This window comes from Cherax quadricarinatus, chromosome 26 (genome assembly GCF_038502225.1).
Source record: "Cherax quadricarinatus isolate ZL_2023a chromosome 26, ASM3850222v1, whole genome shotgun sequence".
Classification (NCBI taxonomy): Eukaryota; Metazoa; Arthropoda; class Malacostraca; order Decapoda; family Parastacidae; genus Cherax; species Cherax quadricarinatus.
This window is the reverse complement of record NC_091317.1, coordinates 35032039-35050755: the sequence shown is the minus strand read 5'-3', so window position 1 is coordinate 35050755 and position 18717 is coordinate 35032039. Positions and strand designations below refer to the sequence as shown.

General features: G+C 38.6%; 1 protein-coding gene across 5 annotated transcripts in view; it reads right to left on the bottom strand.

The window, feature by feature from the left end:
* Positions 1-449: 449 nt before the first annotated feature.
* atos (atos homolog atossa) overlaps positions 450-18717 on the bottom strand; it is a 566597-nt gene continuing 548329 nt past the window's right edge. For all 5 annotated transcript variants that reach the window (XM_070088928.1, XM_070088927.1, XM_070088926.1 and 2 more), the window contains one exon: positions 450-13411. In XM_070088928.1, the coding sequence (XP_069945029.1) occupies positions 13243-13411 (169 nt within the window). In that variant the 3' untranslated portion in view covers positions 450-13242. The remainder of the gene's footprint in view (positions 13412-18717) is intronic.

Sequence of the window (18717 nt, the reverse complement as noted above, 5' to 3'; positions counted from 1 at the left end):
GTTGAAGCAGCAGAGATGGTGGAAATGAATTCTGCTGATAGGCTGGACATTATTATAATCAAGGGGGAAGCACTAAACCCGTAGGATTATACAGCGCCTATGGGGGGATGGAAGGCATTCAGGCTTAATTCAGGGAACTGAAGCACAGATCCAATTCCCTAGATCAAGAGCCCCTCACCAGCGTCAGATAGGCTGGACAATCGAACAAGATATAATGAACTGACAGTACATAGTCCTTACAGTGTGGTACTGGGCATTTATTTGTAATTATATTTTATAATATGTAAACCACACATTGTAAGCTTTGCAAGGAAATAAACATTTTCATTTTCAAGGAGCACGTGGCCAATACGTAGATGAGGGAGTGCAGTTTCTCAAACACGACAATGGTGTAAGGATGGCCACAAACCTAAATCAAATTATTCTAGTTTTAAAGGATCATAAAAGAATTGTGAGCTACATTTTTATTGAGATACAGAGTTGGACAAGTCCATAATATAAATAGATGTAGACTATATTTAAAGTCTTTGTAATAAAAACTAACATCTTCCAGCTACTCTTCAGTCTGGACAAGTGAAGGATTACCTACAATCTACATCGAAAGACTTTCTTTAGGAGACATCATCAAAGACTCACCAGAAACAATTTCTTAAAAATTTTGTGACAAATCAATATTAGTGAAAAAATAAATTAAGTTGACCCAAAATCATATCAAAAATCACCAAATAGATGAAAGACACAAGTTTCTGATGAGGCTACGAGTCCTTATAATAATCATATACTCTCTCATAGTCAACATTCACTTTGTACAAATATTTACACTTAAAAAGTTAAAGCTGAGAAAAAGAAAGACAAGGAGGAAGCTTTGTAATTACCTGATGTTGCTCCTCTTTCAGCCTTCTTTGTGAAGTAGTCAGCCATACTTGGCAATAGGCAAAATGAGCTACAAGTCAGACAATGTACCAAGTCCACTGATCAATTAAAACTCATCGTGGAATGAATCTCTCTCATGATGACATCAATGTCATTGCTACTCAATCCTACATATTCAATGTGCCAATACAATTTAAACTTATAAATATAAATGATACTTAAAAGGAGCTTAATAACTCTCATCTTGTATTCACAATGTACAGTGGAATAATCGATTCCATTTTCTAGGAACACTCATTCTGACACTAAATGAGTCGTATATTCAGTATTTAATGACTGGAGCTTTATATTACCATGACCTGTGAACTGCTATACAGCTATGTGATCCTGATACATGTTTGTGCCAGATGGCTACTGAACGAAAACTAAGTTTATTGCACTATAGATATATGATATACTGTATACACACACGCCAGATATGTATTACATACTGCTGATGATAGTTTGAAATGTTTGGTCACCTTATATACAAATTTCTGCCTCTTCTCTCCTATTTCTGTTCTATACTCCTCATACACTGACAAATATCTAATTTTATCTGTATATTTTCTCCCTCATTTAAATTAAGGCTGAAAAGGTATGATTTATCCAAAAAGTTTACTGACAAAGCCAGCAACCAAATCTGCACCCTATTAAAAAAAGATCCACAAATATTCTTTCTTTCATTCAACGCACCAGCTGTATCCCACTGAGGTGGGGCGGCCCAAAAGGAAAAAATGTTTTATTATATGATTATTATTATATGATTCTTCCGGTGCATACTGCTTTTGTGCAAGAAGCATTTGCCACTCGCCTGAACTGCGAGACATATGGAAATGACTATTATTTCCTAAATAAATATAAAAAAGTTTAATGATATACAGCAATCATGACAAGAGTAAAAATCTTAAAAAGAGACACTGTACTAATATTTGATGGATGTACAATATCAAGGGATAATGTAGCATAAATATACAGTGGACCCCCGCATAACGATCACCTCCGAATGTGAACAATTATGTAAGTGTATTTATGTAAGTGCGTTTGTACGTGTATGTTTGGGGCTCTGAAATGGACTAATCTACTTCACAATATTCCTTATGGGAACAAATTCGGTCAGTACTGGCACCTGAACATACTTCTGGAGTGAAAAAATATCGTTAACCGGGGGTCCACTGTATAGGGAAATAGGGTGAAGTGACTATTGGTTCCTTCCATGGCAAAACTTTCCAATTAAACATAATAAATGTTTTTCCCATATTTTAAAGTTCATAAAATTATGTATGAATAATAATTATTGGTGCATTAACCCCATTTTCTACTGGCTATTATGCTTTTCTTTATTTGCATTCACGCTTTAAATATAAAACCTCTGTATCACCTAAGGGTTAGCAAACAAACAAGGTACATCTTAATACTTTTGAAATTTAATTTTATTAGTACAGTGCTTTAATTCTAAATTTCTTTTTTTCTAATCGCTTAAAACCTAGTTCGTTATTTTGCTTGCCACCGCCAGGCAATGTTAACACAGGAACACTCTTGATAAAGCACATTTTATGAACAATTTTTCTAATAACCAATACTGAAACCTTCACCATACTACGTTCACACGCTCACTAAACTCATCAAAAACAGTAAAATCAAATTACAATAAAAGATCACAATGTATTAAATTTTTACATCTGGATATAGTGTGTGCAAGATATTGCCTATGTGTAGCTACACGAGAAGAGCTATGCTTGTGGTGCTCCATCTTCAGTGTTAATACGTGTATATATTTTATACCCCCAGTGGTTGTAGCACTTACTAAGGGAATCTCTCTGATCCCATTCTAGTGTTCTACCGCTGTTTGTAAAGAAAATTTCTTTTATTTGGCACCACGTTTTTCCTTCCCCTCATCTTACAAGTGTGGGTGGAATCTTGTTCTTTATGTTGATGGTACAGTGGACCCCCGCATACCGTTGGCATCACATAACGTTAAATCCACATACCGCTACATTTTATCGCCAAGATTTTGCCTCGCATACCACTAAAAAACCCGCTCAACGCTGTTCGTCCGAGACGCGTCTAATGTGCGCCCTTAGCCAGCCTCACATGTTCCGCCGGTGGCATTGTTTACCAGCCAGCCTCCGCGGTAACATCCAAGCATACAATCGGAACATTTTGTATTATTACAGTGTTTCTGGTGATTTTATCTGCAAAATAAGTGACCATGGGCCCCAAGAAAGCTTCTAGTGCCAACCCTACAGGAATAAGGGTGAGAATTACTATAGAGATGAAGAAAGAGATCATTGATAAGTATGAAAGTGGAGTGCGTGTCTCCGAGCTGGCCAGGTTGTATAGTAAACCCCAATCAACCATTGCTACTATTGTGGGCAACAAAAAGGCAATCAAGAAAGCTGTTCTTGCCAAAGGTTTAACTGTGTTTTCGAAACAGAGATCGCAAGTGATGGAAGATGTTGAGAGACTGTTATTGGTGTGGATAAATGAGAAACAGATAGCAGGAGATAGCATCTCTCAAGTGATCATAAGTGAAAAGGCTAGGAAGTTGCATGAGGATTTAATTAAAAAAATGCCTGCAACTAGTGATGATGTGAGTGAATTTAAGGCCAGCAAAGGTTGGTTTGAGAGATTTAAGAGGCGTAGTGGCATACATAGTGTGATAAGGCATGGTGAGGCTGCCAGTTCGGACCACAAAGCAGCGGAAAAATATGTGCAGGAATTCAAGGAGTACATAGAAACTGAAGGACTGAAACCTGAACAAGTGTTTAATTGTGATGAAACAGGCCTGTTTTGGAAGAAAATGCCAAGCAGGACCTACATTACTCAGGAGGAAAAGGCACTCCCAGGACATAAGCCTATGAAAGACAGGCTTACTCTGTTGATGTGTTCCAATGCTACTGGTGATTGCAAAGTGAAGCCTTTATTAGTGTATCACTCTGAAACTCCCAGATCGTTCAGGCAAAAGAATGTCCTCAAGGAAAATTTGTGTGCTGTGGAGGGCAAACAGTAAGGCATGGGTCACTAGGGACTTTTTCTATGACTGGTTACACCATGCATTTGCCCCCAATGTGAAAGATTACCTAACTGAAAAGAAATTAGAACTTAAGTGCCTCCTGGTGTTAGACAATGCCCCTGGTCATCCTACAGACGTGGCAGAGCGACTTTATGGGGACATGAAATTCATTAAGGTGAAGTTTTTGCCTCCGAATACCACTCCTCTCCTGCAGCCCATGGACCAGCAGGTTATTGCAAACTTCAAAAAACTGTACACAAAAGCTCTGTTTGAAAGGTGCTTTGTAGTGACCTCAGAAACTCAACTGACTCTAAGAGACTTTTGGAGAGATCACTTTAATATCCTCAATTGTGTAAGGCTTGGGAGGGAGTGACTAAGAGGACCTTGAACTCTGCTTGGAAGAAACTGTGGCCAGAATGTGTAGACCAAAGGGATTTTGAAGGGTTTGAGGCTAACCCTGAGAATCCTATGCCAGTTGAGGAATCCATTATGGCATTGGGAAAGTCCTTGGGGTTGGAGGTTAGTGGGGATGATGTGGAAGAGTTGGTGGAGGAGGACAATGAAGAACTAACCACTGATGAGCTGATAGATCAACTTCAACAGCAAGAGGCCAGACCTGAGGAAACTGGTTCGAAGGAGGGGAGAGAGAAATTGAAGAAATTGCCTACTACAAAGATTAAGGAAATCTGTGCAAAGTGGCTTGAAGTGCAAACCTTCATGGATGAAAATCACCCTCACACAGCTATTGCAAGCCGTGCTGGTGACTATTACACTGACAATGTTGTGAAACACTTTAGGGAAGTCATAAAGGAACGAGAGGTACAGGCCACTATGGACAGATATGTTGTGCGACAGATATGTTGTGCGACAGAACTCCAGTGACTCTGAAGCTGGTCCTAGTGGCATTAAAAGAAGAAGGGAAGTAACCCCAGAAAAGGACTTGACACCTCAAGTCTTAATGGAAGGGGATTCCCCTTCTAAACACTAACACTCTCTCCTCCTCCCATCCCATCAATCATCACCAGATCTTCAATAAAAGTAAGCGTCATGTAATTGTGCATGCCTTTTTCAGTTTGTGTGTATTAAAATTAATATTTCATGTGGTAAATTTTTTTTTTTTTCATACTTTGGGGTGTCTTGCACGGATTAATTTGATTTCCATTATTTCTTATGGGGAAAATTCATTCGCATAACGATAATTTCGCATAACAATGAGCTCTCTTGCACGGATTAATATCGCTATGGGGGGGTCCACTGTACTTAGAAATTTCTTTCTGAATTTATATTATGTTCATCATGCTCTTCTTGAGCATTTCATCAGTGAATATTTATAAGATTTATAACTTATACTGAGAACCAGTTTTGTAGCTTGTCTTTAAATTTTTTAATCTTGTCAATTTTCTTTTTTATAAATGTAGACACCACAACTTCATTATATCGATAGCTTTTTGACTACTAGTTTAAGTGTTTATCTATCCATATATTTGCTGGCTAGTTTAGTTAGCATGTGTGTTGTGTACTGTACGTATTTGAATTTTCGGGGTTTGAGCTCCAGCTCATGGTGCTGCCTCTGATCTTTTGACTGATCTATGCAAATTAACCATACCACATACATTTACAAGAGAATCTTTTTTTCCTCATCCTCAACTATAGAGATAGTGCCTACGAAATATTTTGTATATTACGTATATATAATTCATCGTCTCATGAGGCATATGTTAACTCTAAAAATAAAAGTCACTTGAATTTATAATAAAAAGATTAAAACAAAAGTTACTGCCAAAATAACGAATCTCTTTCACCTTCATAAGTACCGATTTTAAAATCATGTATATTATCTGGAAATTCCATAAAGGCAAATAACCCTTTACCTAAAAATAAGATTTTCAATCCTGATACAGTCATGTCTTAATTCAACTGAAAAATGACAAGCTTGAAAACTTACATTCATCCTAATTATTACACAGTAAATGCAAATGTACTGGGAGAAACATACTGCTGGTTGCACAGTTCACTGACATGGACAAAGCTCCCACTATGATGTCACTGCTTCTCAGGGTCATGTCCTACACTAATTTAAGGAAGAGGTTACATAACCGAGGTTCAAATGCAAAATTCATATTTGTTTTAATTTCTCTCTTATTCTATTTATAATAGGATACAGTAAGCATGAAACTCTCTCTCAGTAGATGTACTTTTAAATATTACTGTTTTATGCCTTTTTTGTTTACTCTGATAAAATACACATATTAAGCTGTGTAAACCTCTTTCAAAAGATGCTTGTCACTACATACAGGAAATTCCAGTTAGACATGAACAATTTAAAATGACCAGCTCTAAGTCATTTCATATTCTTCAATATTTAAAGAGTTTAACATAAAAAATATACAATATAGGCACATACTGAATACTGTCCAGTTTCAGTTATACACTCTTGTATCAAGCATCAAGATACTTTTACCAATTAATACACTTAATGTATTTTATGGTACCTATTAATGATTGCATTGTACAAGAAATATCTAACACACACCACTGACATATTAAATACTAAATTATCTGCAGTAATATCTTGTAAACACACTAGGCAAGCACTTGGGTAAATTTCTTCCAGAAATTACATACAACTAAATTTCGTATATTTTCTTAAAAGTACTCAATAAAATATCAATGGCACTAACAAATTCTGTAATATATTTCTCTGTTAACAGTTTAAACAATTAAAAAATATGCACTACAGTCTCTGAAGAAAAGTTAAAGGAAAAGTTAATGAGCCACTTTTCTCAGCTTCAGAGAAGTACTGAGAACTGACTTAACACAGCCTTCTAAATTAACACTTCTGCAAGAGGAAGAACTTGAAGACAATATCAGCTTTGAGAAAAAGCTGCGAGAATGAATTTAGAAAAAAGACTGGGAAGCAGAACCCTCTGTTACAGAGGAAGCAGATACTCACTAGAATCTAATGGAGGCTAGTCATGAAGCTAGACTTTCAGGTAGTAACTCTTGTATCAGGAGACTTCTCACTCTCAAGTAAAAGTTTACATACCTGCACAGCACATCTTTACAAGAGATTTGAGACGAAGATTTTACATGGTAATGCACCCTCTGGAATGGGTAAATTCTAGTGCCAAACAAGTCAACACCTGCAGTTATACAGTTATGCTGTTCATCAACTGTGCCAATACAGAGTAGATTTTGTGTAAATTAAAAAATTACCCCATCCCCCCACTGAAAGAAGTTTTCAAGAGTAGAACAACACGGGGAATGAAGGAACAGAATGTATAATAACTTATTTACCTTATTTTCTGTTTACCTCAGAAGGAAAACTAAGAATAAAGCCCTCAAAAATGAATAAAAGCATGATGATTTAGGCTAACCAGATAATTAAGAGTAAATCAAACACCAAAAGTAATATATTGCCTCCGTTACATGATTTTTACCTTGCTATAGTATTCACTCATTGGCTGAAGGAGTGGGAGGATGGGACAATGAAATTCCACATTAGTGAGCATCAACTACCAATGACTTGTGTTAATCACAATAATGCAATTATAAACAACTCAGAAAATTGGCCTGCACAAACTAAGGGTGAGAGCACTTTCCTCCCAGTTTTAGGACTGGTTTACCATGAGTTCAAACCCTGCCTATTCTCTGAATCAATTACCAGATTACCACTTCCCTCAACATTCACTGCCCCATCCACACATTATAGAATTAACAACAGTTTCTTGCTCTGTTGAACAAATATGGTAATACTGACTAAGTTGTGGAAAGTGATATGTATGCACAGATTAAGACCTTTAATAAGAAAATATTTCACCACAAGTGACTTATTTGGCCTTAATCAATGAGACTGAAGAAGCCATTTGTGGCAAAAATATATTTCTATTAAATGTCTTAATCTGTGCATACGAGTCTTTCCACAGTTTCTTGCTCATTGTAAAATAACGAATGCTTATAACTGACTGGAAAAAGCACCGTAAGCAGTGTCAGCTTTCTTGACATTACCACTAGGTTTGTAATATGAATGATACTATTTGACTGAAGCTAAAGAAAATTTCCACTATCAAAAAATTGTAGAGCAAACTTCAGTCTTCAGTACTAACCTCTCAGAAGATTCCAAGCAAAGGCACTACTCCTGAGAAAGGCATACTATATTTGGGAAGAAGCAAACTACCTTATATTCAAATGAAATTTACAGAAGAGTTCTTAATGGAACAACTAGGTTCTTTAAGGCAAATACATTAGTTGGGATCCACTATGAAAAATATTTATCTTGGTCACAAAATTATTCCTGTTATTAACTGTACACCAGCTCTTGCCAATAAATTATACATGATAATGATGGCAGTTACTTTAACTTTGGAACAAAGGATTGCAATATAATCTTAACTTCTATGGATTATCAGAAAACTGTCTTCGCTAAAGATATTAATGTACAGTACTTATTGTAGTAACAATGGAGAAAAATTTAGTGGCTGAAGGCAATATTTGATAAAATCATAATATGCTTGTTTGAAGTGGATAAGTAGTTTAAATTATCTCCATAAGTTTATGCCTATAAATTATTTATGTTTTGTAAATGCAACATCCTTGGGTTAAATTTCCTTCAAATGACATGCTTAGTTAATAATTTAACTGTAATGTCATATCATATAGCCTTAGTAAAACTTCATTAACTTATACATTAGTGTTTAGGTGCCTTGTCTGCAAAGATGAGATTTTCATTTTCTGTGATACAAGTTGGTAAACAATGACATAAGCCAAGAAGTGGTAATTACAAAGACACTATCAGCAGAGAAAACTTTTGCTAGAAGTTTCATTGACAGTGGGGATTTATGTCACCCCTACTGAGGTTCAAATGTCATATAAGGGGGTTCTCTACGTTAAAATGACTTTAACATTACCTTCTATGATACACTTTACTGTTATGCCTTTACTAGTAAAATCTAAAACTTACAGGCAATAATAAAATCCATGGCAGTAACAGAGGAGCCTCATTGAAATGTGCTATTGAAACATAGTACACAGCAGGACAAATGGAAGGTGAGATCAGAGGTGACTAAAATATAAACAGATGAGGAAATAGAGTAAAACATATGACTAGATTTTAGAAAATAGGAAAGATGGGTTTTAGGCATCAATGTACATACCTCTAATAATTTTAGGTCTGAAATACTGAGTAAGGAAGAGCAAAATAGAATTAGCTATTCTGTCATCAAGACTGGAATTGTGTAACAGTATGCAGATAGGAAGATACGGGTTAAGCTTATGTACTGCTACAGAGTGTGCATATGTGTGTGTGTGTGTGTGTGTGTGTGTGTGTGCATGTGCATGTATGTGCATGTGTGTGCGTGTGTGTGTGTGCATGTGTGTGTGTGCATGTGTGTGTGCATGTGTGTGTGTGTGTGCGTGTGTGTGTGTGCGTTTGCGTGTGCGTGTGTGTGCATGTGTGTGTGCGCATGTGTGTGTGCATGTGTGTGTGTGCATGTGTGTGTGTGCATGTGTGTGTGTGTGTGTGTGTGTGTGTGTGTGTGTGTGTGTGTGTGTGTGTGTGTGTGTGTGTGTGTGTGTGTGTGGGTGTGTGTGTGTGTGTGTGTGTGTGTGTGTGTGTGCACGCGTGTGTAAAAAATCCATGAGGTGAAGGAAACACCAATAATGAGGTAAGAGTGGTCATGGTGATAGGAAATTTATATGAAGGTTGAGAAAGTGATAAAACTTACATGAGTATGGAGTGCACCAGGAATTCTGTGCACAAAATGGGTTTTATTTTAAGTTAAAACTTTTGAACTTAAGTCAGCTTCACAATGGGATAAAAAAAAATAGAAGAAATTAAGATTAATAATTATATAATAGTAGACAAGATAATCAGAAAGCAGGGAATGATATGTTCATGATAAGAGAGATAAATACAATTAAATTCAGAGAATGACTTATTGACCAATTTAAAGATTAAGATCATGTAGCTGTATTAACTAAAAATATTATAGAGAAATTAAGACAGTATTTGAAATAAATGGTAGAGTATGGGGAGAGGCAGTGGTGGCAGCTGTCATGACACAAAGGAGGTAATAAATGATGGGAAAGCTCTGTATCTGAAATATTTACAGAGGAATGTATAAAGTGAAGATAGGGATAGATGTAAAGATTGAATTTAAATGAAACAAGTAGAGAGAGCCAAGCAATAGAATGAAACACATGGATACAAGAGTCATCTCTTATCCTAAAGTAATATTGCAATGTTTAAAATAGCAAATTACAATAAACCCTCAATATAATGGACTTTTAAAATTATGGGTAAAATCCACTGGTTAAATTGTACTATTAACTCTTTATTTTTCAATATTTATTGTACTTTATCGTAAACTGTGTACAATACTATATAGGCATATAGTAGACTTCTAGTTTTTTTTTTTCTATTTTTAAGCATTGTTCCGATTTGATGGATATTCATACTATCCCCTCTATTAGTCCATTACATCAAGGGTGTAATGTACTGTGAAAACAAGTCAAGCATTTATGACTGAAATGGAAGATGCTGAAATAAGAAAATAAATACTAAGGAGCAACCACTTAAATAAAAAGTTCTAAAAATTTGATGGAAATTAAATGCTGGTAATGAGATTTAATCGAAGCACAAAATGTGTTAAAGAATGGGTAAGGTGCTAAATAACTAGAAAATACAGAAATTGTAGTTAATAAATACAAGAGTGGTTAAGGATGAGAGTAGAAACTAGAGAATTAGTTTGCTAAGCAAATGGAGAGGAAGGTATAATTACTGATTTGGATGAGATGAGTTCAAGCTCTTGGCCCTGCATCTCAACTTTCAACCAACTGAAGTGAAACATAACATTTCTTATTATGAACCCTTGTACACAGTCTGTATTCATTGTCACTGTTTGGATCATTTCACTATTTTTTTTTTTTATCACCTTTAAGTTGAAAAGTTTTATGATATCCCTGTGGTTTATTTTGAGGTGTAATTTCCAACCATGTCCCCTAATTTTTAGCTTTAGTTTCATCTCTGGTAAGAGACTTTGCTCTGGAATATTGTATGCCATAATCATATCTCCTTTATTTCTTTCCTCCTTCAATTTTTTGTCCATAATTAATTTGCCTTAACTCTGGCACCAGTTGTGATACACTCCTTTGTACTTTCTCAAGTTTTGCTTTACATTTTTGCATTATGATGAGTAAATGATTAAAAATTGAGGGTGAATAATTGACAAGCAGTATTAATTGGCAGCCTTGAGTTTATCCTATTTTCCTCTCCCCAACATATATAACTACATCATAATTTTACTGCAGTCTCTTCTCTCTTCTTAATCCTATAATAAGAGTTAACAGGCAGTAAGATGGCAGATAATAGCCATCCAGGAAGCTACTACTGTCCTCTCATATAAGTATGAAATGGAAGCCTGATAAATGTTTTGCTTTGGCAGGGCAAGATGGCTGGTCATTAATCTAAGTTTCATGGGTATGGAAGATGACAGGTTCATCCTACAAATTTCTTATGTTCAGCATATACTTACCTTTACTTTGTTATTCTTAAACAGTTTCCATTCTTTTTCTTTTTCCCCATTTAGGAGACTTAGGCTAAGATCAGACCATGAAGTGATAATCCCCAAAACTTTTATATTAACAGACTTAAGATGTTATGCAGTTTTATTTCTCTCTTCACAGTCATTGTTTGGAACTAATCACCAGCCTGTCTTTTCCAAGACCTTTCACAGTTCAAGAAGCAATTATTATCTTTAAAGGTATAATCGATTTTTTCCACAGTATTAAATATGCAATTATGCCTTTGCAATGGTCTATATATGAAAAAAATCATTTATGGATCTGAAAAAAGCCTATAATAAGAGTGGGACGAGATGTTTAATAGTCTGAAAATCTAACAAAAGGCAGGTGTGTATCTGGGACATCATATTTAGTGTAAGGCTAAATCAATTGGCGAATGAAAATTTTGAAATGTGCATGAGAAAAAGTTATGGTATGCCCTTGTTACTTTCTTACTGTATACATAAGGCTTGAGCAGTGGGTGGGGAGACAAGCTCTGGCTAGATGGAAATGCATGCTGCTTTGTTGCCACTTTTTAACAATTAATTGCTAATGAAAAAGCTAAATTACAAATGGAAACAAATAAAAGAGTCCTACAGGGAAAAATAAAGCATATCTTAACATTAAATATAGACAGAAAAAGGTGATGTACTTTGGGAAACAAAGCAGTGATAAAATTTCACTTCTTTTACAAGAGAGAAAATATAATGAAATGCAAGAATGGAGAGTCAAGTACTGAATGAAGAAAAGAAACTAAAATGTGGGATTGGTAATGTGCACATATGGCACACAATGAAGACAGAAAGATGATCATATCCCTGGGGAAGAATAAAGCAACTATGGCTGTGAAGAAAAACACTGCAAGATAGCATACTCCTCCTGACCTTGACTTAAAACTTTAAATATGATACGAATTTCACTAAAAAGCAACATTTCCTAGACTTATTGCAGGACTAATCAAAGTCTTGAAAATTATAAAAAGAAAAAAATTTACAAGAAAAGTACCTAGGGTATATCTGATGCCTTTGTTCCTCTGGCAACTCAACTTTCTTGAGGTAATAACCTCAATATGAAAAAACCTATATATGCAATACTGAGATCAGCATCTAATGTTTGATGTGTAAACATTGTATGACACATGCAGACATGAAGCATCCACTGCACCATACTTCCAAGCACTGCTTTGATAATGCTGCACATCACTATGAGATATTACAATATAATATTTAATCTTTCATGCATACTGACAAAGTCAAGTACATTCACACATGATAAACTTCTATGCTCCCTCCTCCCCCCAAAACTTCCCTCAAACACACCCACACTTATGTAAAACATGAAATACTTTATGTAATTTCTCTGGATGGTTATTAATTATTCTAAAAGTCTGGCTGGAAGCATTAAATATCCAAAATGTATATGCTCTTCATGAAAGAGCATAAATTATTCTGGAAGTTATAACAATTATACTTAAGGTACCCCTGCACAGTATATTATGTTACCAAATAACAAAAAAAGTGATATGGTACATAATTCTTCATTAACTGTAAATAAATGCACAAATTTCGGCTATACTCGTTTCAAATTAATTCCAAATACATCTACTCCTTTACCCTAATTTTTTGCTTAAATATTTAATGTTTTTTATATTTTCATGAGAATACACCTAAGTAATGAATTAGGGTACTTAAACTATGCAATGAATGACGAAAAGTAGAGAAAGAGCATCAGTGAACAAGAAAAGAAAAAATTTACTACTTCCTTGGTGAAAATTTTGGATTGGTGGGACCATGTGTAAAAGAGCGCAGTTCATAGGGAACACTGGTCTTGTGCAGGGTGGCAGCATCAGCGTCACTCTTGCGGAAGATTAGCATGCGGATATCAGTGTGGAGGTAGATCTTGCCAGATTTAGAACTGACAAACCTATAGGAAGACATAAGGAATGTATAATGGTCATAATTTTTTTTTTTTTTAGATTTTGAGTCAAATACATTAAGAATAACTCTGAGATTGATTCAACTAATAAAAGACAGGCCAAGATGTCTGCTGCCTTTCGTAATTTATAATTTACCCTAGATATTACATAAATTAATCAAATTCCGATAATTACAATAAAGGGGACATATATGTGTGAGCATGTTAGATAGGAATGGAGACAAATGGTTTCTAGGACTTCATGAGCTGTTGGAGTGTGAGCAAGGTAATACAGTGGAACCTTGACTTACGAGTGTCCCAACGTACGAGTTTGAGATATGAGCTGTCAATCGGTCAATTTTTTGCTCCAAGTTACGAGCCAGCTCTCTCCCACTTTTCCCTCAACCCGAAACCTGGACACCTCTCTTGTTTATCTATAATTTCATGCTTTAATTCCATGGAAATCATCCTCTTTTTCTTCTCAGCACTGTCCTTTACACTTACTCTCTTAGGACCCATGGTTAGAATAGCGAAACTTGGCCAAATGACTGTCAAAAATGTAAGCAAAGCAGGAGAGAACTGCTCCCACAGCTAGGTAAACAGAGTTTGCTTCGTTCTGAAGCTCTCGTTATAATAATGTATTATTATTATTAATTTAGGGAACTGAAGCTCTATCGTTATTGTAATTATTATAATTATTATTGATAATAATTTAGGGAACTGAAGCCTCTCACCAGCATCAAAGAACCTTGATGCTGGTGCAATAGCTGTGTTAGGGTGATTTTCATACATCAAGGTTTGCACTTTAAACCACTTTTCACACATTTCCTTAATCTTTGAAGAAAGCAACTTCTTCAATTTCTCTCTCCCCTCCTCTGAAGCAGTTTCCTCAGGCCTGGCCTCTTCCTGTTGCAGACGCTCTTGCAGTTCATCAGTGGTTAGTTCTTCATCGTCCTCCTCCTCCACAAACTCTTCCACATCTTCCCCACTAACTTCCAACCCCAAAGATTTCCCCAATGCCACAACAGATTCCACAACTGGCATAGGCTCCTGAGGGTTAGCCCCAAACCCTTCAAAATCCCTCTCTTCTACACATTCTGGCCACAATTTCCTCCAAGCAGAGTTCAAGGTCCTCTTAGTCACTCCCTCCCAAGCCTTACCTATAAGGTTTACACAACTGAGGATACTAAAGTGATCTTTCCAAAACTCTCTTAGGGTCAATTGAGTGTCTGAGGTCACTTCAAAGCACTTTTGAAACATAGCTTTTGTGTAGAGTTTTTGAAGTTGGAAATGACCTGCTAGTCCATGAGCTGGAGGAGAGGAGTGGTATTCGGAGGCAAAAATTTGACCGTGATGAAGCTCATGTCCCCAGAAATTCACTCTGCCAAGTCTGAAGGATGACCAGGAGCATTGTCTAATACCAGGAGGCACTTAAGGTCCAATTTCTTTTCCAGGAGGTAATTTTTCACAGTGGGGGCAAACACATGGTGAAACCAGTCATAGAAAAAGTCCCTAGTGACCCATGCCTTACTGTTTGCCCTCCACATCACACACAAATTACCCTTGAGGACATTGTTTTGCCTGAACGCTCTGGAAGTTTCAGAGTGATACACCAATAAAGGCTTCACTTTGCAATCACCACCAGCATTACCACACAACAAAAGAGTAAGCCTGTCTTTCATAGGCTTATGTCCTGGGAGTGCCTTTTCCTCCTGAGTAATGTAGGTCCTGTTTGGCATTTTCTTCCAAAACAGGCCTGTTTTGTCACAATTAAACACTTGTTCAGGTTTCAATCCTTCAGTCTCTATGTACTCCTTGAATTCCTGCACATATTTTTCAGCCGCTTTTTGGTCTGAACTGGCAGCCTCACCATGCCTTATCACACTATGTACGCCACTACAATTCTTAAATCTCTCAAACCAACCTTTGCTGGCCTTAAATTCACTCACATCACCACTAGTTGCAGGCATTTTTTTAATTAAATCGTCATGCAACTTCCTAGTCTTTTCACATACGATTGCTTGAGAGATGCTATCTCCTGCTATCTGTTTTTCGTTTATCCACACCAATAACAGTCTCTCAACATCTTCGAGTACTTGCGATCTCTGTTTCGATAACAAACTTGCACCTTTTGCAAGAACAGCTTCCTCAATTGCTGTTTTGTTGGCCAAGATAGTAGCAATGGTTGATTGGGGTTTGGTATACAACCTGGCCAGCTCTGTGACATGCACACCACTTTCGTACTTTGCAATTATCTCTGTCTTAATTTCCATACTAGTTCTCACCCTTTTTACCACAGGGTTGGCACTAGAAGCTTTCTTGGGGCCCATGGTGACTTATTTTGCAGTTAAAAGCACTAAAAACACTGGGATAATGTGAAATGTACCGAATGTATGTGTAGATGTGACCGCACTGGCTGGCTTGTAAACACTGGCACCCACGGGGCAGCTGAGCCATACTCAGGCCACACGTGGGACGCGTCCTGGACAAATCACGTTAGGCGAGTTTTTTATCGTTACGCGGGCCAAAATTTTTACGCTCAAACGCTTTGTTAGGCGGATTTAACGTTATGCGATGCGTTCCTTAGGTGAGGGTCCACTGTAATAATAATAATAATAATTATATTATTATAACAATGATAGTTTCAGTTCCCTAAATTATCATCAATAATAATTATAATTATTATTACAATTTCGTACATATTATGTACATAATACGTACGTAATAATATAATTATGAATGCTGCCGCTAGCTGGCACAGCTGATTTCAAAACATCGCTGTGGGAGTAGTTCTCTCCTGCTTTGCTTACATTTTTGACAGTCATTTGGCCTAATTTTGCTTTTCTAACCATAGGCCCTAATAAAATAAGTGTAAAGGACAGTGCTGAGAAGAAAAAGACGATGATTTCCATGGAATTAAAGCATGAAATCATAGATAAACATAAGCAGGGTGCATGAGTTGTGGATTTAGGCAGACAATACCAAGAGTTGATAAAGGCTATAGCGCCAGCCAAGGGTGTTACAATAATGTCTAAGCTGCGGACCTCTGTCCATGAAATGGTGAAGAAGTTGCTGCTGGTGTGGTTGAGAGAGAAGCAGCTCACAGGAGATACCATGACTGAGGGTATCATCTACAAGAAGGCATGAGGCAGTGAGAAGCAAGAACAAATGAAAGAAGTGAAAAGTTAAACAAAACAAATTGTATCAGTTTTGTTCAGTAATTTAACAAAACAAATTTTATTAGTTAAGTGATAAAACAAATTGTATGAGTTAAGTTTAGCGATGAAACAAAACAATGTTTTTGATGGAGGTTTACAGGGCCACTAACATCATACACCGCACTGTGAATCTCCAACCCTCAACCTCCCCTACACTCAACCTCCCCCACACTCAACCTCCCCCACACTCAACCTCCCCTACACTCAACCTCCCCCACACTCAACCTCCCCTACACTCAACCTCCCCCACACTCAACCTCCCCCACACTCAACCTCCCACACACTCAACCTCCACCACACTCAACCTCCCACACACTCAACCTCCACACCACTCAACCTCCCGTACACACAACCTCCCCCACACTCAACCTCCCCGACACTCAACCTCCCCACACTCAACCTCCCCTCACCTCAACCTCCACACTCAACCTCCCCTACACTCAACACTCAACCTCCCCCACCTCAACCTCCCGCACACTCAACCTCCCGCACACTCAACCTCCCACACACTCAACCTCCCCCACACTCACACACTCAACCTCCTCCACACTCAACCTCCCCTCACACTCAACCTCCCCTACACACTCAACCTCCTCCACACTCAACCTCCCCCACACTCAACCTCCCCTACACTCAACCTCCTCCACACTCAACCTCCCCTACACTCAACCTCCCACACACTCCACACTCAACCTCCCCACCCTCAACCTCCCCTACACTCAACCTCCCCTACACTCAACCTCCTCCACCCTCAACCTCCCCTACACTCAACCTCCTCCACCCTCAACCTCCCCTACACTCAACCTCCACTACACACAACCTCCACCACACTCAACCTCCGCCACACTCAACCTCCCCTACACTCAAGCTCCACCACATTCAACCTCCCCTACACTCAACCTCCCCTACACTCAACCTCCCCTACACTCAACCTCCTCCACCCTCAACCTCCTCCACCCTCAACCTCCCCTACACTCAACCTCCTCCACCCTCAACCTCCCCTACACTCAACCTCCCCTACACTCAACCTCCCCTACACTCAACCTCCTCCACACTCAACCTCCTCCACCCTCAACCTCCCCTACACTCAACCTCCTCCACACTCAACCTCCTCCACCCTCAACCTCCCCTACACTCAACCTCCCCTACACTCAACCTCCTCCACACTCAACCTCCTCCACACTCAACCTCCCCTACACTCAACCTCCTCCACACTCAACCTCCTCCACACTCAACCTCCCCTACACTCAACCTCCTCCACACTCAACCTCCTCCACCACTCAACCTCCCCTACACTCACACACTCAACCTCCACCACACTCAACCTCCCCCACACACACTCAACCTCCCCTACACTCAACCTCCTCCACACTCAACCTCCTCCACCCTCAACCTCCCCTACACTCAACCTCCTCCACACTCAACCTCCTCCACCCTCAACCTCCTCCACACTCAACCTCCCCTACTCTCAACCTCCTCCACACTCAACCTCCCCTACACTCAACCTCCTCCACACTCAACCTCCTCCACACTCAACCTCCTCCACCCTCAACCTCCCCTACACTCAACCTCCTCCACACTCAACCTCCACCACACTCAACCTCCCACACACTCAACCTCCACCACACTCAACCTCCACCACACTCAACCTCCCACACACTCAACCTCCACCACACTCAACCTCCACCACACTCAACCTCCCACACACTCAACCTCCACCACACTCAACCTCCCACACACTCAACCTCCCACACACTCAACCTCCACCACACTCAACCTCCACCACACTCAACCTCCCACACACTCAACCTCCACCACACTCAACCTCCCCTACACTCAACCTCCTCCACACTCAACCTCCCCTACACTCAACCTCCTCTACACTCAACCTCCTCCACCCTCAAACTCCTCCATGCTCAACCTCCTCCATGCTCAACCTCCTCCACACTCAACCTCCTCCACACTCAACCTCCGCCACACTCAACCTCCCACACACTCAACCTCCACCACACTCAACCTCCCACACACTCAACCTCCCACACACTCAACCTCCCACACACTCAACCTCCACCACACTCAACCTCCCACACACTCAAC